Below are 26,541 nucleotides of genomic sequence, written 5' to 3' on the forward strand. Positions count from 1 at the left end.
ACTATGGGACTTAGCATCTGAGATCATCAGTCCTCTAGACTTAAACCTAACCAACCTAAGGACATCACACACATCCATGCCCGAGGCAGGATTCGAACCTGCGACCGTAGCAACCGCGTGGTTCCGGACTGAAACGCCTAGAACCGCTCGGTCACAGAGGCCGGCCTCAAGTAAATGCAGCCAATTTACAACTAATACTGGCCCTTATATGCAGTAGATGTAGGACAACGATTGGTACTTTCAATATTGTTATAATTACCGTTACATGAAACTTACAACGGATAAAAATTTCTAAATAATTATTTACACACAACATGATCACTAAAAGAACGAAAATGGATATTAAGTAAGCTGATTCGTAAGATGTGAAGCTTTTCTATGCCAAACATCGTAAAATAAATCTCTCAAAGGATTAATATTGAAGTATGTAAATTTTCATTGGAAATAAATAGGTAATTTTATTGCCTTTGATACTTTACAGTCGAATGCTAAAGCTTTGTTATGTTATACCAAGAAAAGCGTTTCAAGCACTACTGATACCTAGGAACGTAGAAACGGCTTACATCTTAAATAATTGATCGTGTACATCATTTTATTAGACTTAAACAAAATTTCAGTTAAAGTATGTTCTATTGTAAATTATATATCATTTGAGATGTCGTTATATAATTATTACTGTAAGTTGAAAGTTACGCCATGGTCAGTGTTATATAGTAAAAAAGCACTGTGCATCATATTGTTTAGGAAGAAAGGCGTATCGTATACTACAATACTTGGACATCGTTGTGCTGCGTTGCAATGTATATCTATCTTCGCAATAAGTGTGTCTCTGTTGTGGTGTGAGATACTTCTCCATATCTGAAAGCTTTAAAACCGATGTGGGCAGAAGTGTGGAATGGTGTGTATGTAGCTGACTGATATGACAAATTTCAAGGCATTCACATTCAGTTACATAACCACAGATACAAATAGACTACTACATACAGTTTAAGAAGAAATTGTACTGACAGTTCAATAAGAAAAGTAGGTGCTGTTGTTTAGTTCCCCATGGATAGTGAACAAATTAAACATGGATGAAGTTAGTTTGACAAAGAAAGATGTGGGAGGAAATTGCCCTTGTCCTATTCGGTAGGAAAATATCATGGAATCCCTGATAGGTGACTGAAGGACCACGAAAAAAGTTAAACTGAAAGGACGGCGAGGGATTTGAACTCTGCTTTTCGTGAATATATGTTCACAATCTTAAACACTGCGACATCGTGCTGGTAACAATTATCCGTTGTAGAGAAAGACTTCCGCTTAGAATAGTCGCTCAGGATGCCGGGAGATATGGTTTGTACAACTTTCTAAAGTACGTGCTAAGATTTTGGTAGCCGGCTTTAATGATGAATAGTGGGTCCGGCGTAATGCGACATTTCTGAGCTTCTTAGCATTTTGACGAAGAAACAATTGTAAAAATTTCATACAATGAACGATACCAGGTGATTTCAATGCCTGCACCTTACTCTATTCGTGCAGTAAGAGTATCTTCCAAAGCCCAAACCAAATATGCTCAGTGTTTCTGGTAGCCATGCACAGAGTACAATAAACATTATGGTGTGGCTAACTCCTTTTCGGAAACAAGTTGCAGAGATGTGAGACACTTTTCTCCTCGTCTATCCGTAACGGGTAATCGTATTATGTAAGTTAAAATGGTTCATAGCAGACGCTTGTAAGGTACCTCTTACGTGAGGAAGACATTTTTACCAGTTTTAATAAATTGTCTTTTATTGATGTAGTCAGGATAGTTAGGAAGTGCTGTAGTCCGTAGCCGGCCATGAGTAGGAGAGCATTTCCCCACGCTGGCTGGCTAGGTGACGAAGCGACCACATGTCGCGCGTAGTGGGGTGGGGCTCGGCGTTGGACCTAGCAACAAGCGTCAGCCTGGGAAATATACATGACGGGAAGTACCGCCATCTTGGCGCCAAAGTCACCGATTTTGTTTATTTATATTTAATAATTAAAGTCATTTATGACAACATGAATACTAGTAGGAGCCTCTGGATGTTTAAAACTATTTATCATAATTTTGCCTCGTTAAAATTCATATCCGTTCATTAACAAATGCATATCTTAGTAAGTACGAACTTGATCGGAAATCCACGAACTGTGACGAAACTAGTAAGAGATACGGACTGCGCGCCAAAGTCGGCAGTCGGCGTTAAGAGATCTTCCTGTCTTGTTCGACGGTAGCCATGCTCTCGGTTACGAGTGGTTTGTGACATGAGTGTTTCATTATTGATCTAATAGGAATATAATTGATATTACGGCATTCTGAATGTTAATTTCGAGTAAATAGATACCCCCAAAGTTGAATCGACAGCAATTTCAGATAATTAACTTCCACTGACAGAGACCTCCGATGCGCCAATGAAGGATCTGCACGGGACGACATTTACGAGAGTTGCACCGCGCACAGGTAGGAGGAAATCCGACTACACGACCTACCAAGGCGGATCGAAAAAGGTCCGACTTACACTCGCAAATTCCGGGTGGAAATGCTGACCAGTTATACTGTACGTCAAATATACCGTCCTCTACGGACTCGCGGCTAAGCTGAGTAATAACAGTATCAGTTTTGAAGCGAGGGGATCTTGCACGCTGGATCCGGAAACTTCAAAGAATATAACAGCTGTAACACGTACAGGCAGTACAACGAACTTAGAGTTATCTGTGGTGTATTGCATATGACTGACGTGGCACACTCATGCTCGTAACTCAGAAACAACTGGTTGAAAATATGTTGCCTCCCAAAATGTGAGTACACTTCACAAATAAGTTTGTGTCTGAGTTTATTACTATTAATGTTATGGCCTTATAGGTGTGAATTTTCTGGGCTATTCTTAAACATGGGTGGTTCAAATGAAAATTGGAATCTGCTACGAGCGCTCTTACTGGAACTGAGATGTTTGTTCCTGTTGTGACAGATCGATCGACCAGCTACTCTTAAAGACCACCCGGCCAGTGGTGACATGTGATGACAACATTTCGCCTCTCGTTGACCAAATACCACTTGAAGTACCTGGCTTAGAGAACGACTCTTCACCGTCGGATCGCACTCTGTTGATACTACAGGTACTGAAACTGCTTACTGAACTTCGTTACGCAAACTGACAACAGACGCCTGGCGCACTGTCAATATGGCTGTTGCCCAACAGCTCCGTTCTCACGTGGGAAGAGCGAGCCAAAGCGTGTTGGAGCTGTTTACCTTATAACACGCCCTGTCTGCTACTGTTCTACCATAACCTCAAAACTGGAGGCAATTTGCAAAACAGAATTATTTTGTTGGATTAACAATGGTATAAAGCAACAGAACAGTGTTACCCTCTGAGAGGAATTTTGCTAGTTTGACCGTGTTGTTCCTAACGGAGGTGGCTTATCCGAAATGAAAGTCAGAATTACGTAAATATTTGAATAGTAACAAACAAATTTTTGTTTAGCTATACTGTTTATAGAATAAGGGAAACGGTCGCCAGCCTAATTAGGCAAGAGAAAGATTAACATTCTCGTTTAAGTAGGTATAAGTAACTATAATGGACAAACACAATCTAGACTTAGCCACACGCGAGTGCAATGAACTCTGACACACACATACGTTTTAAGATTGAAGCTAACAGTTAGAGCAGCAGAACTATTTGCAAAATTATAACATATACCGAAACACACTATTACTTTCAGGGCTTACACATTACTATTAATATGCACTTCTAATACACAAGACAGACAAACACTTAGCAATCATGAACATATAGTTTTCTACTATTTCAGTTTCCCACTTTTACTACAGCGAAACACAGTGTTGACAAAATTGCAAGAAACTGACTGACCTTTTTGAATTTACTACAGACAACCATGTGATCATTTACTTTATAAGCCTCAGTCTTAGGAACTTTTAATTTTGCAGTTGGCAACAGCGCTTTAATAAGCAGTTTTAATAGGAATATTTTCAGCAAACAACATTTACTTTAACTCACTCTCTTGCCACATTAACTTTAACTTTCTTTTTACTATGCTGAAGAGGCATTAATGAGTAAAACTCTAGGCTTTAATTTCTTTTAGTAAGGACACTCGGTATCGCTTTAGCTCAAACGGAGAGGAACCTGAGAGGTGTTATGATGAGGAGAAAATTCAAGGTAGGTACATAAATTCAGATATAAATTACCTTATATTTGAGCACTCTAACACATCCATTAAGCTGATCCTTCACTGTACATCATTGTAGTATTCCGATGTAATGATTGCGCAATGTGGTGGCAACTGCATGTTGGTAGGTGGAATTGCAGGCAGAATTGCTGGACTCTGTCATTTCTTGGTGGCGATGATTGATACCAATCCCAGAATATTTCCAACTATTTATCCATTCATCCTAGGCATTGGAAAGCGGCAGGAAAAGCCTCTCTCGGAACCAGCACAATAAGTATCTTTTACATGGCAGTGCACAGACTCGTAGCTCGTCTCGTCTACGACTCGTAGCTCGTCTCCGACTGACTATCAGTTCCACCTTTTCCACCTAGGCCAACCACAATTTGCGCGCGCTACACAGTTCCGTTCCCGAGGGGAACCACTACACCTTTTACATACAGAATAACTAAGAGCCCTAAGTGGGGATCAGCAATTTACGTAACAGCAACCAAATACATTAAATAAAACAAAACATTTACACATATTGACACTTCTACAAAAAATTATTCACACAAAATTACAATCATATACAGTAAGTTTTGTTCCCTCCAAATGGGACAAAGAATTTAAATTACAGATACACTACTTTGCATAGAATCAAATCACGACATCAAAGGTTTGACAAAGAAAAGAGTGCACAATTTTATGTTATCGATTCAAACACATTTACAGAAGATCAACAATGTGACATTAAATAAAGCAAAAGCAAAAAAAATAAATCCATACAGCATAAGAGCTGTGGTGTTACAACCTGACAACAATCTATCAAATTTACAGAGATCGTTGCTCAGAAACGACGGTGGGGTCTGAACGCTTTTGAACAGCCAGGAACGGAGGCGCTTCTCTCAAGATATTCGCAATTTCACTCTCTGAAACTGTTTCTACACTAAGACAATCATACGTGTTAAAAGCATACGTTTCAGATGTTCTGGTAAGCCGTTCAAATACTAAACGTGTCTCCATTTCTGGATGGAGCATTTGGTCAAAATTTCCCAATGATAGATAGCAGTCACAGTCTTCGGTACATATCACTATCTGGTACCGTAGACAGAAGTAAACAGAAGTCTGATACAAAGAGAGGATCGTTTTCGTTGGTCTATTTTCTCACTAACGTTGAACATAATTATACAAACTTAGCACAGTATCAAAGGGGAAGTGTTGAAGTTCTTGTAGTTATGTGGGCTCCCAAGCATAATACGACCGATTTCCATGAGGTAGATGGTACTTGTCTGATCAGGTCTGGTCTGGCCTCTGTGTCCAATCGTCTTGATAAGGCACAGACCGCGGCAATGTTCTGTTGGAGCGCTTTTCAAATCCTCGTCAGACGATCCAGTCTTTGTTTTCCGTGGGACTCCCCAAATCAGTCAAGGCGATTACCTGAATGGTTGCTTTAACAATGATACGGCCGATTTCCTGCACTGTCGTTGTCCAATTAGAGCTGGCGCTCATTCTGTAATGAGCTCGCTGTCGATGGAAGCGTCAGTGCCTGAGCTCCCTTCCTTCCTTCCTTCCTTCCTTCCTTCGGTACAATGCTCCTTCAGAGTTCTACAGAAGTTCTTGGAAGTGAGTGGATGTAAATTTGATCTCTGACGTAACTGAATAGCAAGGATCCAAACACTGAGAAAGATTCCAGCAAGTAATGAAGGAATGTGCAGGTCGCCATGCTCGCTGCGGATGCTTGAGGAGCCAATTGGCATGGCTCATACCGATCTGGGTGTTCCTGAGCCGCATGCCAATTTATCGGTGCTTCGTGCTCATCGAAAATGAATCGCTTTCCCCGTCGTTACGCAGTTGCGTTAACAAATATTCCATCGTGTCCAAGGACGAGAAAAGGTAAGCTTTATACACCTCCTTGAGAAACGAAGAAAGTATGAGCTGTCAAGTTAGATTGCAATGAAAGCAGTTACTTCCTCGGAACTCCAAATCTAGACAGAACCCAGCAGCAGCAACAACAACAACAGTAATTTTCTCCCTAGATAGCGTATGAAATGAAATACCAACATCCAAATTTAGAATCTTTTCCAGAAATGGTTGCACCTTTTGTGACAGTACAATTTTTATATTCCGGACATCGGTTTCATGCAGCCTAGCGACTTGTCGCCAGCTGGAACAGTTCCTAGTTATTGCTCATAGCATGGGGGGGGGGGGATCTTTGTTTAGCGCAGAACAGGAAAATACTAAATGTGGCGAGGTGTGTGGAGTTAGTTAAATGATAAGATCATAAGATCGGTCCGATGTCATTACTTACTGTTATCTGATTCCATAGGTTTAACTCTGCTGCACAATTCACTTTTGAAAGCATTTCATATGCTAGCCAATGACATTAATTAAACAATACTACACATACTTTGCTACAGTAACAACTCTCCCGTAATTTTTCGATATGAACAAACTGTGGTTTGACCTAAGCTGAAGTTCGAAGATTTAGCATTGGACCAGAGAGTATCTTCGGTCATCACTCGTAATATCCAAAGTTGCCCATTGATTTATATACATACGAGCTGACTAACTCTGCTTTTTTCCGGGTATTCATTCTGCCAATTTTCTGTTAGCAAAGAAAACAAAAAGTTAACCGTGTTTGTAGCGAAGTATTGGAAAAATTTCATTTCCACTTATTTGTGAAAATACGTTTGAAATCATGAAACAGTCGTACAAAGCAATGTGCGTAAGGTACAAATGTATAATCGCAGTATCCAAATGCCGGACAGTTTATGTACGCTGGGCGCAGTTGTTTCGCGTGTCTATTGCTCGGTTTTGTAAACGTCCCTCCGACAATGCCTCTTCATAGCTCTGTAAACGGCTGTCGTTTCCGCCTACAGCCGTTTGCGCTTCGTAGATGATAGCTGTCAAAAACGCTACAAGATGTCAGGCATTTCCTTAAGTTGACTCCACTGCAGTATTGTCTTTGTAGTAAAGAATAAATGTATTAAAACTTCATCCATGATGCGTTACTTTTTCACGTACCGGTATATCAGTTTTTATGACGTCATATCTCGTGAACTATCTGTCGTAATATTATATACACATATCAATGAAAGTTTAGCATCACCTCGGTTCCTAGAGGTCCGGAACCTGTACTGAAAATTGGAATAGAGATCAACATAAAAATTATTTCCGCCCTTTTTATTGCTCACGAAAACCACACATTGCGTGTTGTACCACCATACAACGAGACCTTCGGAGGTGGTGGTCCAGATTGTTGTACACACCGGTACCTCTAATACCCAGTAGCGCGTCCTCTTGCATTGATGAATGCCTGTATTCGTCGTGGCATACTATCCACAAGTTCATCAAGTTACTGTTGGTCCACATTGTCCCACTCCTCAACGGCGATTCGGCGTAGATCCCTCAGAGTGGTTGGTGGGTCACGTCGTCCATAAGCAGCCCTTTTCAATCTACCCCAGGCATTTTCGATAGGGTTCATGTCTGGAGAACATGCTGGCCACTATAGTTGAGCGATGTCGTTATCCTGAAGGAAGTCATTCACAAGATGAGCGCCATGGGGGCGCGAATTGTCGTCCATGAAGACGAATTCTTCGCCAATATGCTGGTGATATGGTTGCACTATCGGTCAGAGGATGGCATTCACGTATCGTACAGCCGTTACGGCGCCTCCCATGACCACCAGCGGCCTACGTTGGCCCCACATAATGCCACCCAAAAACAGCAGGGAACCTCCACCTTGCTGCACTCGCTGGACAGTGAGTCTAAGACGTTCAGCCTGACCGGGTTGCCTCCAAACACGTCTCCGACGATTGTCTGGTTAAAGGCATATGCGACACTCATCGGTGAAGGGAACGTGACGCCAATCCTGAGCGGTCCATTCGTCATATTCTTGGGCCCATCTGTACTGCGCTGCATGGTGTCGTGGTTGCCAAGATGGACCTCACCATGGACGTCGGGAGTGAAGTTGTGCATGATGCAGCCTGTTGCGTACAGTCTGAGTCCTAACGGCACATCCTGTGGCTGCACGAAAAGCATTATTCAACATGCTGGCGCTGCTGTCAGGGTTCCTCCGAGCCATCATCCGCAGGTAGCGGTCGTCCACTGTAGTAGTAGCCCTCGGGCGGCCTGAGCGAGGCATGTCATCGACAGTTCCTGTCTCTCTGTATCTCCTCCATTTCCGATCATCATCGCTTTGGTTCACTCCGAAACGCCCGGACACTTACCTTGTTGAGAGCCCTTCCTGGCACAAAGTAATAATGAGGACGCGATCAAACCGCGGTATTGACCATCTAGGCATCTTTGAACTACAGACGACACGAGCTGTGTACCTCCTTCCTGGTGGAATACCTAGAACTGATCGGCTGTCGGACCCCCTCGTCTAATAGGCGCTGCTCATGCATGGTTGTTTACATCTTTGGGCGGGTTTAGTGACATCTTTGAACAGTCAAAGACACTGTGTCTGATACATTATCCACAGTCAACGTCTATCTTCAGGAGTTCTGGGTACTGGGGTGACGTAAAACTTTTTGATGTGTGTATTTGTGTAGGTACTTCCAGCGGCTTACGTAGATACTGTCTGTGAAATATGTTGCGAATAGAGTTACTAGCAAAGAAGAAGTTAAATGTCATATACAATGCGGAAGTTTTTCAAGCACGCTATTGTTTGTGACGACGTATCTCCTGAACTATGGTAGGTAAGTGGTTCGTAACCCCACAGCGTTTTTTACTTGACAGTAAAGGATATGTGTGCACGGGATGCATTCATAGATGTGACGCTCTTCCAGGGCTCAATGGCTGCGTGCTTTTAATGACCACATCAACAGTTAGCATAGTATCACACCACTTAAGATGCCCTCAGAAACTCAAGAAGAATCGCCAGGGCCATGACACAGAAAATCTCGACCAATTAAAACTTTTTTAACGTTCTATGGTTTCTAGAAGTGGAAACGTTTGGTTAAAACCGCTACCTTTCGGACGTGGGTATTTGAGGACGTTTCCACTTGATAATGAAGGCTGATACCAAGTCACCTGACCTATTTGTACGAGCTTCATCTCCACATGAATGCCCCTACCTTGTCACATCATACCGTTAAGACTACAAATATTTGTGAGTTACATGTGAAAAGAGTTTTTTGCCATGTTTACGATGTGCACTGAGAAGTCATGTGACAGTGATACGTACATATAAAGATTGCGGTAGTACCGCCTACACAAAATATAGAAGGCAGTGCATTGACGGAGCCGTCATTTGTACTCCAGTGATTCGTGTCATAAGGTTTCGTGGTTATGGCCGCACAACGGGAATTAACAGACTTTGAGTGCTGGCTCGCTACTGACAGTACTAAGCCAGGGTGTGAATCGGACATTCAAAGAGGCTATGATACCCCTTGAAAATGTCCTCCGCAGATGGGGACGAAACGTTGGGTTTTAAGATGAAATCCATTTCGACCATGGTATTATTATATAACAATTTATTAATTATGGGTCCAAGTTGTCAGCAAGGCACTGTGGAAGCCGGTGGTGGCTTTATAATGGCTTTGTTCATATGGAGTAGACTGGGTACCCGGGTTCAGCGGAACCTATCGTTGACTAATAATGGTTATGTTTGTCTACTTGGGGACAGTCTGCAGCCATTCGTGGACTTCATGTTCCCAAACAACGATGTCACGTCACTGGGCCAGAATTGTTCGCGATTGATTTAAAAACATTCTGGACAGATGTAGTCGTGCACAAAATCCTGCACCGGGAACACATTCGCAATTATGGAAAGTTATAGAAGCAGCACAGACCAATATTTCTGCAGGGGACTTGCAACGACTTACTGAGTCCATGTCAGAGTTGCTGCACAACATCGAGCAAAAGGAGATGCGACGTGATGCTAGGATTCCCACGACTTTTGTCACCTCAGTGTATTTGTCCTGTGTTCTGCAGATACCTATTATGGGAGCGCACTTTTAGGCAGAACGGACAGTACGTCTGGCTGCCCTACAGTGGACTCGGAAACATACCTGGTTCTAGTAAAAGTTTCTCTCTATGTAAGAGCTGAAACATAACGTACTCATCCTCGAGACGATATCTGATGACCTACCAGAAGGTGATGTAGTGGCTCCGCCGGCCGGAGTGGCCGTGCGGCTCTAGGCGCTACAGTCTGGAGCCGCGTGACCGCTACGGTCGCAGGTTCGGATCCTGCCTCGGGCGTGGATGTCTGTGATGTCCTTAGGTTAGTTAGGTTTAAGTGGTTCTAAGTTCTAGGGGACTGATGACCACAGCACTTAAGTCCCATAGTGCTCAGAGCCATTTTTTTGTAGTGGCTCCTACTTTGAAAGCTAGCATTAACAGTGGGATTACGTCGCCCTGCCCAAAACTATTGTTCAGTGACGTCTTTCAGTCGATAGACTTGCCTTGGCACGAGATGCAATCATTTTCATGCACAAGTGTGTATACGAGGGTCACTCCAAAAGAAATGCACACAATTTTTTTTTAAATCCATCTTTTATTCTACATGTTTGAAAGCTTTACAGTGTGTAGATACATCCTTTAGGAACAATATTTTCATTTCTCCACATAATTTGCATCCCTCCCAACTGCCTTACGCCATCTTGGAACCAGCGCCTGTACACCCGCAAGGTAAAATTCTGGACCAACTTGTTAGAGCCACTGCTTGGCAGCGTGCATAAGAGAGTCGTCATATTCAAACCTTGTTCCACGAAGAGTCTTTCAGTTTCCCAAAGAGATTATAGTCACATGTAGCCAGGTCAGGACTGTAAGGCGGGTGTTTCAGTGTTGTCCACCGAGTTTTGTGATCGCTTCCATGCTTTTTTAACTGATATGTGGCCGTGCATTGTCGTGCAACAGCAAAACATCCTGCTTTTGCCGATGTGGTCGAACACGACTCAGTCGAGCTTAAAGTTTCTTCAGTGTCGTCACATATGCATCAGAATTTATGGTGGTTCTACTTGGCACGATGTCCACAAGCAAGAATCCTTCGGAATCGAAAAACACCGCAGCCATAACTTTTCCAGCAGAAGGTGTGGTTTTGAATTTTTTTTCTTGGGTGAATTTGCATGATGCCACTCCATTGATTGCCTGTTCGTGTCTGGTGAAAAATGATGGAGCCATGTTTCATCACCTGTCACAATTCTTCTAAGAAATTCATCTCCACCATTCTCGTGCTGTTCCAAAAGTTCGCTGCATACCGTTTTTCTTTTTTCTTTGTGAGCCACTGTCAACATCCTGGGAACCCACCTGGCACAAACCTTTTTTAACGCCAACACCTTCGGTATTTTGCAAACACTTCCTTCCATATCCCAACGTAGCGTGACAATTCGTTCACTGTGATACGTCTGTCAGCAGTCACCAATTCGTTAACTCTCTGCACATTGTCTGGAGTGTGTCCATTACGAGGCCTGCCGCTGCGAGGACAATCCTCAATATTGCCGTGCCCGCTTTCATCACGTAACCTGCTTGCCCACCGACTAACTGTACTCCGATCGAAAGCAGCATCTCCATACACCTTTTTCAACCTCTTGTGGATGTTTCCCACAGTCTCGTTTTTACAGCACAGGAATTCTATGACAGCACGATGCTTCTGACGAACGTAAAGTGTAGCAGCTATCTGGAAGACATGCTGTGGCGGCGCCACTCACGGGAACAGGTTGAACTGAAAACAAGCGGGAAGGATATATCTACACACTGTAAAACTTTCACACATGCAGAATGAAAACTGTATTTTTACAAAAGTAGTGTGCATTTCTTTTGGAGTGACCCTCGTATCTGAATATATCTGCCGCCCGGTGATGTTTCGTCAATTATGACAGCAGTAGCATCGGTAGCATCGAAATTTGGCCGCGAATGAATCTGGTCGAATGAGTCAAATTTCTTGGAATAAGAAGTCGATGGTCGTGTCTTGATAGGCCGTCATCCAGGCTAGTGGCTGCTAGAAACCCACACTACGCCATGGACGCCGGTCGCCCTGGGTCAGTATTGTGCTATGTGAGGCATTCAACTGGACTTCCATGCCCAGGACCGGTTCGAGAACATTTTGCCACTCAAGCGGCTTTTCGTTTGGCTCCCACGTCCATCCCTCTTTTCCTTCATGTACTTTCACTCGTTTCCGCTATTAACTGTGATCCATGTGATCAGTGGCAGCACTTCGGTGTAATTGCGGACCACCTGCAATCCTTTATGTTTGATATCTTCTCCGACGGCGATTTCACCTTCCAACTTTATAACTGTCGTTATCGCAAGGTCAGAATCGTTCTATAATGATGGTGTGAGGAACATGATAGTGAACCCACGTTCATGTCTCGGCAACCAAAATTCGACTAACGTGAAGCCGGTAGGTACCGGTACATATAAACCCTAACAAGACCCGGTATAAGCAGTTCAGTCCTTCTCGTAGAAAACCAGAAGATATTTTAAGTCTACGATAGCACACGGAAACTGCCAGAAGCTTCTGGAATGCCACGTTATGACGCAGAACCCTCTATCACAGGACTTGGAAACACACAGTATTCCCACGAGGGGGTTCTCTTTCTAAAGCATTGTAAGAGGCGCTGTGCAAAGCCACTCCTCCCGATGAAACTGCAGCGAGAGTGACGCAGACTGGGACTATTTGTTTTACCTTCAAACGCAAGATATGTCTGTGCAAGCTCCGTGAATAGTTGGCCACGGTCACCATTACCAGTTTCGTAAATAGTGGTTTCAACTGTGTCATCAAACCTGCATCTCTTAATCGAAGCTCCATCCATCCACATGCGCGAGTAACTGTAACTCCCAGAAAGACGTCATGACGTAATTTATGCCAACAATGAAATAGAAGAAGTAGATACGACTCAGTTTCCTGGACTGCAAAATACACTACTGGCCATTAAAATTGCTACACCAAGAAGAAATGCAGATGATAAACGGGTATTCATTGGACAAATATATTATGCTAGAACTGACATGTGATTACATTTTCACGCAATTTGGGTGCATAGATCCTGAGAAATCAGTACCCAGAACAACCATCTCTGGCCGTAATAACGACCTTGATACGCCTGGACAATGGGTCAAACAGAGCTTGGATGACGTGTTCAGGTACAGCTGCCCATGCAGCTTCAACACGATACCACAGTTCATCACGAGTAGTGACTGCCGTATTGTGACGAGCCAGTTGCTCGGCTACCATTGACCAGACGTTTTCATTTGGTGAGAGATCTGGAGAATGTGCTGGCCAGGGCAGCAGTTGAAAATTTTCGGTATCCAGAAAGGCCCGCACAGGACCTGCAACATGCGGTCGTGCATTATCCTTCTGAAATGTAGTGTTTCGCAGGGATCAAATGAAGGGTAGAGCCACGGGTCGTAACACATCTGAAATGTAACGTCCACTGTTCAAAGTGCAGTCAATGCGAACAAGAGGTGACCCAGATGTGTAACCAATGGCACCCCATACCATCACACCGGGTGATACGCAAGTATGGCGATGACGAACACACGCTTCCAATGTGCGTTCACCGCGATGTCGCCAAACACGGATGCGACCATCGTGATGCTGTAAACAGAACCTTGATTCATCCGAAAAAATGACGTTTTGCTATTCGTGCACCCAGGTTCATCGTTGAGTACACCATTGCAGGCGCTCCTGTCTGTGATGCAGCGTCAAGGGTAACCGCAGCCATGGTCTCCGAGCTGATACTCCATGCTGCTGCAAACGTCGTCGAACTGTTGGTGCAGTTGGTTGTTGTCTTGCAAACGTCCGCATCTGTTGACTCAGGGATCGAGACGTGGCTGCACGATACGTTACAGCCATGGGGATAAGATGCCTGTCATCTCCACTGCTAGTGATACGAGGCCGTTTGGATCCAACACGGTGTTCCGTATTACCCTCCTGAACCAACCGATTCCATATTCTGCTAACAGTCATTGGATCTCGACCAACGCAAGCAGCAATGTCACGATACGATAAACCGCAATCTCGATAGGCTACAATCCGACCTTTATCAAAGTCGGAAACGTGATGGTACGCATTTCTCCTCCTTACACGAGGCATCACAACAACGTTTCACCAGGTAACGCGGGTCAACTGCTGTTTTTGTATGAGAAATTGGTTGGAAACTTTCCTCATGTCAGCACGTTGTAGGTGTCGCCACCGGCGCCAACCTTGTGTGAATGCTCTGAAAAGCTAATCATTTGCATATCGTAGCATCTTCTTCCTTTCGGTTAAATTTCGCGTCTGTTGCATGTCACCTTCGTGGTGTAGCAATTTTAATGGCCAGTAGTGTACATCATCTGAACTAGAACGCCCACAACTTAGACTTACTTAACCACTTTAGTAGGTACCTAATTTCAATATGCACATTTACATCTATATTTAATTTAAAAATGGATGAAGAAAACTTATTAAATACATTTCCATTCAGCAATATGGCACAGGGCTTTACGAAGCCCAACACTGCAGTTATCGTCCCGCCGTATGATGATGTTCTCGTTGGTCTATATTCCACGACTGTGATGTTAATATGGAATCTATGGCTTCAGGAGAGCATACTTAACGTCGTGCAGGATCACAGTGGCTCGTGCAATTAGCTTCTGTAAGAACAGACAACTAGGACATGAGGGATAGGACAGCCACGTCACATAGCTCGAGTCAGGAGATGGGTTTGTAGACACGAGTATCCACCCGCCCAGTGCAGCGTCCCCTGCAGTACCACGGACGGTCATTACGCTTATCATTGTTGCGGTTTACCTTAACGCGACAGCAGACAGAGGCATACTGACAGCAGTGCGCCCAATGTCAACAATGGAAACAGTAGTGGCAGCACGTCACCTTTTCAGACTCGTTCAGGTTTTGCGTACAGCGTCACAATGGACGAATCCGTATGTGAAGACTCAGAGGAAAATCAGTGTTGCCAGATTGCATTCTTCATAGTCATTCTGGTCCAGTAGGTGGCGCCATAGCGTAGGCTATCCTCGGGTACACACACGAATCTGTCTGATTCACAAGCCCGGCATTATGGACAGCAGCAGTCACATTTCTGTCCTGAAACTTCCTGACAGATTAAAACTGTGTGCTGGATCGAGACTCGAACTCGGGACCTTTGCCTTTCACGAGAAAATGCTCTGCCAAGAAGTTTCATATCAGTGCACATTCAGTTGCAGAGTGCAAATTCATTCTGGGAACATTTCTGACCTGTTAAGGCCAATGGCTATGACATTGTCTTTCAACAAGATAACTCAAAACCATGTCGTTAGTGCTATACTGACCTACCTCTAAACAGTGCGAGTTCGATTGCGTCCTGTTCAGCACGATTTACAGATCTCTCACCCTGTGGAAACATCTGATCGTGGGTTGCTGATAGACTGGCATGGTACTACGCGTCAGCCGCCGTAAGTGATGAACTGTTGCAAAGAGTTCGAAGTATAATGGAATGCCGTACCTGTGTCTTTAATCAAACAATAACATTCCTTTCGAAGTATGGAGAATTATTTGACAATTTGCTAAACACAGCTATCACACTACTATCACCAAGAAGAAGAAGAAGAAGAAAAGTAGGAGGAGGGAAAAGGAGGCCACAACAATGGTGGTTTAAGACTGAAGTGTTTAAAAATGTAAAGATTTCATTCATACGACGGAGGAAACCCCTGACACATGGCAAGGCAAAATTTTTATTGTACCTCCGAATATTAATTTTTGTTGTACTGCACTATGCACTATAATTTGTTAAGTTATTAATAAATTTCTTTAAAAACAAGCTCGTGTATCAAGTTAAGCACTACGCATTCTCCCAACTGTACTGTACGTGCACCATAAGCAATCCTTCCTGGTGTTGCACTTTTAATACCAATCAGTGTATACTGTTGAGGCTGTTAAATAATGAAAAAACTAAGGTCAATAGAGGAATTAAAACAGGACCAGGTAACTGGATAAACGCGGTAATGGTGACTGACGACCAAATAATTTTACAACAGTAAAAAAGATGGCGTGGAAAGGGTAACACATTAACAAAGCCAGATTTTTTAGAAGAAAAACTCTAATATTTCTCACAGATTGTTTCTTTAAAGCGAAAGATCCTTTACGTTGCAAAATATTGCTACATAATCAAGTTTTAGAACAAGTTTTGCGCTTCATTTTCTTATTTTGCAACATAAGCTATCGACCAGAAAATATAAAGACGAAGTAAAATATCAGATGACATGCGCTACAACACAAAGACCAACAGGCAGCAAACTGCGGAAAAATAAATAAAACTGCATAAGCTAATGACTACACCTTTACTGAATACGGTTCAGAGTCTTGATTATTACGAAAGCCGGATGAAACGCGCATACAGTTTGATCAAATGTAATTTGTGAGACGCGCGGAGGATTGGAGTCTGAGGTATCAGATAAGAAATTAAGGCAGCAGAGACGAGTTGGGAATTTATTCAGTCAACAAGTTAATTAAACAAAGAAATGTATAAGGCCTAGAACATATCGATAGGATGACAAAAGGATGAGTAAAAAAACAAGTACTGAACTACACCAAAGAGCCAAAGAAACTAGGACACCTGCCTAATGTAATTTGTGAGACGCGCGGAGGATTGGAGTCTGAGGTGTCAGATAAGAAATTAAGGCAGCAGAGATGAGTTGGGAATTTATTCAGTCAACAAGTTAATTAAACAAAGAAATGTATAAGGCCTAGAACATATCGATAGGATGACAAAAGGATGAGTAAAAAAACAAGTACTGAACTACACCAAAGAGCCAAAGAAACTAGGACACCTGCCTAATGTAATTTGTGAGACGCGCGGAGGATTGGAGTCTGAGGTGTCAGATAAGAAATTAAGGCAGCAGAGATGAGTTGGGAATTTATTCAGTCAACAAGTTAATTAAACAAAGAAATGTATAAGGCCTAGAACATATCGATAGGATGACAAAAGGATGAGTAAAAAAACAAGTACTGAACTACACCAAAGAGCCAAAGAAACTAGGACACCTGCCTAATGTAATTTGTGAGACGCGCGGAGGATTGGAGTCTGAGGTGTCAGATAAGAAATTAAGGCAGCAGAGATGAGTTGGGAATTTATTCAGTCAACAAGTTAATTAAACAAAGAAATGTATAAGGCCTAGAACATATCGATAGGATGACAAAAGGATGAGTAAAAAAACAAGTACTGAACTACACCAAAGAGCCAAAGAAACTAGGACACCTGCCTAATGTAATTTGTGAGACGCGTGGAGGATTGGAGTCTGAGGTGTCAGATAAGAAATTAAGGCAGCAGAGATGAGTTGGGAATTTATTCAGTCAACAAGTTAATTAAACAAAGAAATGTATAAGGCCTAGAACATATCGATAGGATGACAAAAGGATGAGTAAAAAAAACAAGTACTGAACTACACCAAAGAGCCAAAGAAACTAGGACACCTGCCTAATGTAATTTGTGAGACGCGCGGAGGATTGGAGTCTGAGGTGTCAGATAAGAAATTAAGGCAGCAGAGATGAGTTGGGAATTTATTCAGTCAACAAGTTAATTAAACAAAGAAATGTATAAGGCCTAGAACATATCGATAGGATGACAAAAGGATGAGTAAAAAAAACAAGTACTGAACTACACCAAAGAGCCAAAGAAACTAGGACACCTGCCTAATGTAATTTGTGAGACGCGCGGAGGACTGGAGTCTGAGGTGTCAGATAAGAAATTAAGGCAGCAGAGATGAGTTGGGAATTTATTCAGTCAACAAGTTAATTAAACAAAGAAATGTATAAGGCCTAGAACATATCGATAGGATGACAAAAGGATGAGTAAAAAAACAAGTACTGAACTACACCGAAGAGCCAAAGAAACTAGGACACCTGCCTAATATCGTGTAGGGTCTCTGCGAGCACGCAAGAAGTGTCGCAACACGACGTGCCATGGACTCGACTAATGTCTGAAGTAGTGCTGGAGGGAACTGACACCATGAATCCTGCAGGGCTGTCCATAAATCCGTAAGAGCACGATGGGGTGGAGAGCTCTTCTGAACAGCACGTTGCAAGGCATCCCAGATATGCTCAATAATGTTCATGTCTGGGGAGTCCGGTGGCCAGCGGAAGTCTTTAAACTCACAGATGTATTCCTGGATTCACTCTGTAGAAATTCTGGACGTGTGGGGTGTCGCATTGTCCTGGTGGTACTGTCCAAGTCCGTCGGAATGCATAATGCACATGAATGGATGCAGGTGGTCAAACAGGATGCTTACGTACGTGTCACCTGTCAGAGACGTATCTAGGCGTATCAGGTGTCCAACATCACTCCAACTGCACACGCCCACACCATTACAGAGCCTCCACCAGCTTGAACAGTCCCCTGCTGACATGCGGGGTCCATGGATTCATGACGTTGTCTCCATACCCCTACATGTCCATCTGCTCGACGCAATTTAAAACGAGACTCGTCCGACCAGGCAACATGTTTCCAGTCAACAGCCCAATGTCGGTCGGTGTTGATGGGCCCAGGCGAGGCGTAAAGCTCTGTGACTTGCAGTCATCAAGTGGACACGAGTGGGCCTTCGGCTCCGACAGTCCGTATCGATGATGGTTTCGTTGAATGGTTCGCAGGCTGAGACTTGTTGAGGCCCAACATTGAAAGTTTCTTCAGTTTGCGGAAGGGTTGCACTTCTGTCACGTCGAACGATTCTCTTGAGTCGTCGTTGGTCACGTTCTCGCAGGATCTTTCTTCCGGCCGCAGCAGTGTCGGAGATTTGATGTTTTACCGGGTGCCTGATATTCATGATACACTCGTGAAATGGTCGTACGGGAAAATCCCCACCTCATCGCTACCTCGGAGGTGCTGTGTCCCATCGCTCGTGCGCCGACTATAACATCGCGTTCAAGCTTACTTAAATCTTGATAACCTGCCATTGTAGCAGCAGTAACCTATCTAACAACTACGCTAGGCACTTGTCATATATCGGCGTTGCCGACGGCAGCGTCGTATTCTGCCTGTTTACATACATCTGTATGTGAATACGCATGCCTGTACCAGTTTCTTTGGCGTTTCAGTGCACAAAAAAATTCAAGGAAAACCAACACGTGGAAGGTGATGGAAGAGGTGGCCAGACTGAGATCGGAACAGATGAAGCGCCTTTTTTATACTGACCTGTCGTCAAAGTTGTATGAATTATTTTATTTGATATGATTTTGTAATTTGCCTAGCAGGGATATTAATTTAGAGAGATAGCCACTTTAACAGAAAATTCTGAATTTAATGCAGCCTGGTGTTAGTATTTAATTTCTTCGTTAAAATCGGACATAAAATTTCTAGAGTTACTGCCATTGCGTTCCAGAAAATGGAATCATTATTCCTAATCGCCATCTCATTTAGATTACTTTTATGATGACGAGTAAAAATATGAGAATTAGCTGTCGAAGCAACACGTTCAGTTTGCATTTCTGCGTTAAGGTGCAAGGTGGACAATGTTACCAAAAGATCCAGGCTCGATTTTAATATCAGACTGGTTTGCGATGCAGCTACTACTGCTTGATCGCGGTGTCACCAGTTGAATGAACAAACGATATCGTCATGAACACCTCAATAAACTGCACATCAAATTTTAAATCAAAGCAAATGGTGAAAGGAACTAATTATTACAAATATGGAAAAGAAATTTATGAACAATGAATCTTTTTAAAATTATGAATTGGTACAATGAAAATTATAAAATGGCACCGACATGGGCAAATGAAGCTTACGCGCTAAGTCTATGAGCCCTCGATGAGAAAAGACAATGTATAGTTGACATTAGGACTATTTGAAATGACCTGATTACTAAGAATAAAATACAACGGAGGTTGACAGATATTATTATCTTAGATTAGATACATCTCAGTTACCAACATCGTTAATTGTTTCACAAAATATTATCACTGTAGCTATAAGTAATTTTAAATGATAAGGTATTTGAAATTTCGTATTTGCATTGCGTACTGAAGTCAGCCCAAACAATTAATCTTCGTCACGTCTTTCACACAAGGCCCAGAGTCAACAAGGGATTCCCATTACAAACAAAATTATTTTCAAACGGCTCTAAGCACTATGGGACTTAACTTCTGAGGTCATCAGTCCCCTAGAACTTAGAACTACTTAAACCTAACTAACCTAAGGACATCACACACATCCATGCCCGAGGCAGGATTCGAACCTGCGACCGTAGCGGTCGCGCGGTAATTATTTTCAAATCGAAATTTTATATGCCCTTTCGATAGAGCGCTACCAAAAGAGTCTAGTTAGATATTCGTTTTATCGATATCCGTTAACAGGGACAGTAAAACACGAAGGATAACTGGTACTCCTGCAGTGGCAGCGCTGCTCCGTCCCACGCTGACTGCCACAGCCAAGCATCCGGTGCTACTGAATCGATGCTGGAATACTGTTTATTCTTCGTGTTTCACTATCCTGTTAAGGTATCGATCAATCGAATATCTTGGACCGTTCTATCGAATGGGAACGTAAAATTCCGCTTTAAAAACCAGTTTGTTTGTAAAAGGAAACAAACCGATGCTTTTCGACACAGAACTCGCATGAAATACGCGATGAGCGCTATTTGTTTTGGCTGACATCTGCTACACAATCCAAGAACTAAATTGCAAATATCCGCTGAAAAACCAGAGACCATGCTCCTGATAACTCGTAGGGGACACACCCAATATAGTCCTTGCATTAAGGAAGACAAAAAGGAGTTGGATAACTGGGAAGGCGCTTGTTCATCAAATTCCATGAGCATACAAAATGTGTCGTGATATAGTAAACGATAAGGATGAATTAATGAACTTTATGTTGGGAATCTCATTTTACTCTCAATGAATATTTTATGGATTTTTACAGGACTTGATACCATAAATCACTAAAATATGTAGCCCTATATATAAATACGTCTGTCTGTTCTTTCGGCAGAGTTCGAAAGACACCATTCATGATCCTGCAGCCGCATATATACTAAGAAATGATATAAATTCTGAGATCGTCTGCAATTGGCCATTTCAATGAATTCAGTGACAATCGGAAACTTGAGTCGGACCAGGATTCGAACCCAGATTTCCAACTTTGCGCAAATGGTCAACTTCGGCTATCAGTGCATGCTTTCCCTTCGACCCTAATTCCCACCTTGTCCCACACTAATGACATAGCGCCCCCTGTCCTCTATACTTATTGTACGCAGCGTCACGCTAGATTCCCGTAGGGCTCCGGGAGGGAGACTGCGTTTGCAGTCCGAAAGAACACACACCACACATACATAAATATATACGGCTTGACGACCATAAGATCATTTCAGATTTTTTCTCTCTCTCTCTCTCTCTCTCTCTTCCTCTCTCTTCCTCCCTCCCCCCCCCCTCTCTCCCCTGAACTCCTACGATAGTCCAGCGTCATGCGACATGCGTTTCAGAGCGGATGCACTCTCTCTCTCTCTCTCTCTCTCTCTCTCTCTCTCTCTCTCTCTCTCCTGAACTCCTGTGACAGTCCAGCATCATGAGGCATACACGGATAGCCGAAGGGGTTAAGGTGGGCACTCGCGTAAAGCGGGATATTCGGCTTCGAATCCCGGTCTGGCACACATTTTCACTTGCCATTGAATTCATTTCAGTGCACAATTGACGCCCATGTCAGAATTTTAGTTCACCAGAATTAATCTTTCCCACACATTGGAGTTTGTACTGTTTTCAAAGTTCCTAACAGATTAAAACAATATACCCGATTGGAAATCGAACGCAGATCATTGTTTTTCGTATCCAGTTCATTTACCGACTGACCTAGCCAGGGACAAAACACGACACGCCCTCACAGCTGAAGTACTGTCCGAATCGCTCTCTTATTTCCAAACTGCACAGAAATAATCCTGAATACATTGCTGAACTAGCACCCCTGGTAGTAAACATATTGTGGAGAAATGGCTTAGCCACAGCCGAGACGCGTCAATGTGCAGTTCATGCTGTTCTGAAACGTGTACATTGCCCCATTAATACTGGAGGTGTACAAGGGCTGCTGCCGGCCGGAGTGGCCGAGCGGTTAAAGGCGCTACAGTCTGGAACCGCACGACCGCTACGGTCGCAGGTTCGAATCCTGCCTCGGGCATGGATGTGTGTGATGTTCTTAGGTTAGTTAGGTTTAAGTAGTTCTAAGTTCTAGGGGACTTATGACCACAGCAGTTGAGTCCCATAGTGCTCAGAGCCATTTGAACCATTTTTTTGTACAAGGGCTGTTGATTAAATATCGATATTTTTTTCCAAAAACAATCGATATACATTCATCGGCGATATATCTTACACTGATATATCGACATCAAAATGGTGATATCGTCTGGCGATATTTTTATTTTATATTATATTCATTCACAATTTTCGGAAAATATTTGAAGTTGTTCTTTTGAAATTGTAGTAGGACATAGTTTTACTTTCATTGTGTGAAGCAGTCTTAGTACTTCTTGAGCTTTCGTCAGTTCCAATCTTTCTCGTTGACTGTCTGAAGCAAGTATATGTGGCACAAAACAACAACACCGATTGCACTGGCGAGGGGGCGGGAGGAGGGGGTGACAGTGTGAATGGAATAACGAGATTTCCGATGTGAAGGAGCAGCACACCAGTTGCGGTAAAAAATAACGTTTGCAGAAATGAAAAAACGGGGAAGTCAACGTTAAGTTCTGGAAAAATCCGATAGGTGACAAAACCGAACGATGGAACTATCGGACATCTTCTATTGGCCACTTACATGCTGTTTGACATTCAGGGAAAAGAGAAACAACAATGAACTAAGGGAAGTAGATGCAGCAGACGGTAAAATGGTGCGTGAGCCCCAAGAAATAATGGAAAGGCAATGGGAATTGATGAGATTACTGCGGAACTGTTAAAGTCATTGGAGAAAGAAGGGAAAAGGCGGTTGGTTGAATTGTGTAATCAAATATACATGACAGGAAAATGGCCAAAGGACTTTACAGAAAGTATCTTAATAGCTATAGAAAAGGAAAAGAACAGAAAAAAGTGTGAGGAACATAGAACAGTGAGGCTGATATCGCATGGAGTCAGTCTTGCTGAGGACGCTCAACAGAACGCTATATGGAAAGCTGAATTGCGTAATAGGAGATGAACGATTTGGTTTCAGCCGTGGAGTGGGAACCAGAGATGTCATTGGTCTACTGAGAGTGATAGGGGAGAGGTACATGGAGAAGAAAAGGAGGGTGTATGTTGTGTTAATTGATCTTGAGAAGGGTTTTGACTGTCAGATGGGAGAGAAGAAAGAGAGGAAATAGAGCAAGTGAATAACTTCAATTAGTTGGGAAGTGTAATAATGGATGATATGCATTGCTCAACAGAAATTAGGAAAAGAGTTGCAATGGTAAAAGGAGGATTCGAGAGGAAACAGAAATTACTTTGTGGACCACTAAACAAAGATATGAGGAAAAGACTTATCAAATGTTACATCTGGAGCATTGCACTATATGGTGCGGAGACCTGGACATTGAGGAAGGAAGATGAAAGAAGACTGGAGGCATTAGAGATGTGGATATGGAGAAGAATGGAAAAAGTGAAATGGGAAGACCGAGTAAGGAATGAGGAAGTATTAAGAAAAGTTGGAGAAGAAAGAAACGTGCTGAAAGTCATCAGAAAGAGAAAACGGAACTCGATTGGACATTGTTTGAGGAGGGTCTATTTATTGAAGGAAGGAATAGAAGGAATGGTGGAAGGGAAAAGGGGAAGAGGAAAAAGAAGATATCAGATGCTGGACAATATCAAAGGAGACAAATATTCAGAAATCAAAAGACTAGCTATGGACAGACAAAAGTGGAAGAGGCTCAACCCATGACAAGACCTGCCGTAAGGCAGAATACCATATTACTACATGCTGTTACCATTGTTAGCAAAATAGTTATCGCCAAGCGTTAACGTGCATAGTTTTCCTTTCAGTTCTTGTTCTAAGGGGGGGTAGGCAGGCTGATAGCTTGTTGATTTACAGAATATCTAATACAAAATTGTTAAGGCTTTCGTGGCCACTTGTTGACAAACTGCCTATTGGCTTCTGTCTCGCGTTGTCAGAAGTGCCACTCAGCGACGCTCTGGAGCACATCGGTTCCATGTTCCCGCAAGACATCAAATAGCTCTTCCATGCATGTCTCACGACGAGCTATTTCACGTGGAATGGCGATTTCTACGAACAGCTGGAAGGCGTCGCCATGGGTAGTCCTCTCAGTCCAGTGGTGGCCAACTTCTTCATGGAACAATTCGAAGCACAGGCACTGGACTCGGCGACTTGCAAACCAAAGGTGTGGTACAGGTAAGTCGATGATACTTTCGTGGTGTGGAGCCATGGTGAAGAACAGCTCGGTGAATTCCTGAGACACTTGAACAACCTCCATGCCAGCATAACATTTACCATGGAAGTAGAAAAGGACAAGAAACTGCCATTTCTAGACGTGCTGGTCACAAGGGACGGCGAAAACCTGAGACACAGCGTGTATCGAAAACCGACACACACGGACCGATACCTGCACAAACTGTCAAACCACCACCCGAGCCAGAAAAGAGGCATGATCAGTACGCTCGTAACGAGAGCAGGACGAATATGTGAGCCTCAACACCTCAAACGAGAAATGCAACACCTGGAAACTGTTCTGAGGAGCAATGGGTACTCCACAAATTACATTAGAAGTGTAACAGAGCCAAACACTCGGCGAAGTAAGGAACCAGAAAAAGAAATGTCGGGTACGGCCTTTCTGCCATACATTCCCAGAATGACGGACAGAATCGGCCGTATATTGCGCAAACACGGCGTAAAGGCGATTTTCAAACCGACAAGGAAGTTCAAAGAGTGTCTTAGATCGGCGAAGGAGAAAAGAGACCCACTTGCAATGTCTGGAATATACCGTATACCTTGCACATGCGGAAAAGTTTATGTCGGAATGACTGGACGATCCATTAACACCAGGATCAAAGAGCATAAGTGACATTGCAGGTTGGGGCAGGTGGAGAAATCGGCCGTGGCAGAGCACGCACTGAATGAGACCGACCACGTAATAAAATTCGCCGACACGGAAGTTCTGGCTGTAGAGAAGCACTATCACACGCGCTTGTTCAGAGAAGCTGTAGAAATCCAAAAACACGCGAACAGTTTGAACAAGAAAGAGGAAAGCCTTAAGGTAAACGGATCCTGGCTTCCCGTACTGCAGCGAACGACCGTCGCAGGTAGCAAGAGGAGAACCGCACCGGAAATGACCGCGGAGAAGCCCTCGGACGTTGGCGCGCCAGGTACATATAGTCTGCGGCCGCGAGCTCGCCTCCAGTTCACCACCGGCAATGGAGGGTGAAGCTTTGACAATGCCAGCCACTCGTGCTGGCGAAACGTCAGAAAAATCATTAAATGAACGTCGGCCGAAGAACCCGAGACAGGAGCCAATAGGCAGTTTGTCTGAATATCTAATACTAAATTAGTACTTAGATATACAGCTCTAAAACAGGCAGTGTATTTACAATGTGCAGTCGACAATTTTATAGGCATGTACGTCGAAATTATTTCCACCGTATATCGATACACCGGTACTTTTTCCGATATATCGAGATACGATAATGGTATTTCTTAAATATAAATGTATAGGATTCGCGATACCTTTAAAAATATCAACAGTCCTACGGTGTAATGGTGCTGTCGCCGTGGCGCTGTTGCAGGCTTCTCGCTGCGGCCGCTCCAGCTGGGGCTGGACGCTGTGATGCTGGTCGCGTACCCCGGAGAGCTGGTCATGCGCCTCCTCAAGCTGATGATCCTGCCCCTCATCATCGCCAGCCTCATCGCAGGTACGTGCCGCACCACCTTTCCTCGTTTCTAAACAAAGACCGTTCATAAACCATATGACAAAATTTGGGTGATTCGAAGCAGCAAAGGGTGTTTATGCTTTCCCCCCTCATTTTAGACAGAGAATTGTTTAGATTTCTTGAAATTCCTTCCTCTATGCTCCTTGATGATTTACTTCAACTGTTTTCTATGTGCGCATCTCTTTTTTAGTATTTCTAACATTTATATCACTATTTGTAAGAGTAGTGTATTACTGATTTCTAACAAGGAAATGTTAGTATTTTAATATCCCTTATCAAACATATCCTGCGTATTAAAATTCTCATCCATATTATGCTTTTGAAAATGTAAACTGGAATACTCTCTTTCAAATTCTGAAGGTGGCAGGTGTGAAATACATACAGGGAGTGAAAGGCTATTTACAATTTGTACAGAAACCAGATGGCAGTTATATGAGTTGAGGGGCATGAAAAAGAAGCAGTGGTTGGGAAGGGAGCGAAACAGGGTTGCAGCTTATCCCTGATGTTATTCAATCTGTATATTGAGCAAGCTGTAAAGGAAACGAAATAAAAATTTGGACTAGGAATTAAAATCCATG

At 43.2% G+C, this 26,541-nt stretch overlaps 1 protein-coding gene across 4 annotated transcripts in view; it reads left to right on the top strand.

Annotated features, from left to right (window-relative positions):
* LOC126091855 (excitatory amino acid transporter) overlaps positions 1–26,541 on the top strand; it is a 453,428-nt gene that overhangs the window by 264,258 nt on the left and 162,629 nt on the right. For all 4 annotated transcript variants that reach the window (XM_049907124.1, XM_049907123.1, XM_049907122.1 and 1 more), the window contains one exon: positions 25,820–25,945. In XM_049907124.1, coding sequence (XP_049763081.1) covers positions 25,820–25,945 — 126 coding nt within the window. The remainder of the gene's footprint in view (positions 1–25,819; positions 25,946–26,541) is intronic.

Source organism: Schistocerca cancellata, chromosome 7, assembly GCF_023864275.1.
Source record: "Schistocerca cancellata isolate TAMUIC-IGC-003103 chromosome 7, iqSchCanc2.1, whole genome shotgun sequence".
Lineage (NCBI taxonomy): Eukaryota > Metazoa > Arthropoda > Insecta > Orthoptera > Acrididae > Schistocerca > Schistocerca cancellata.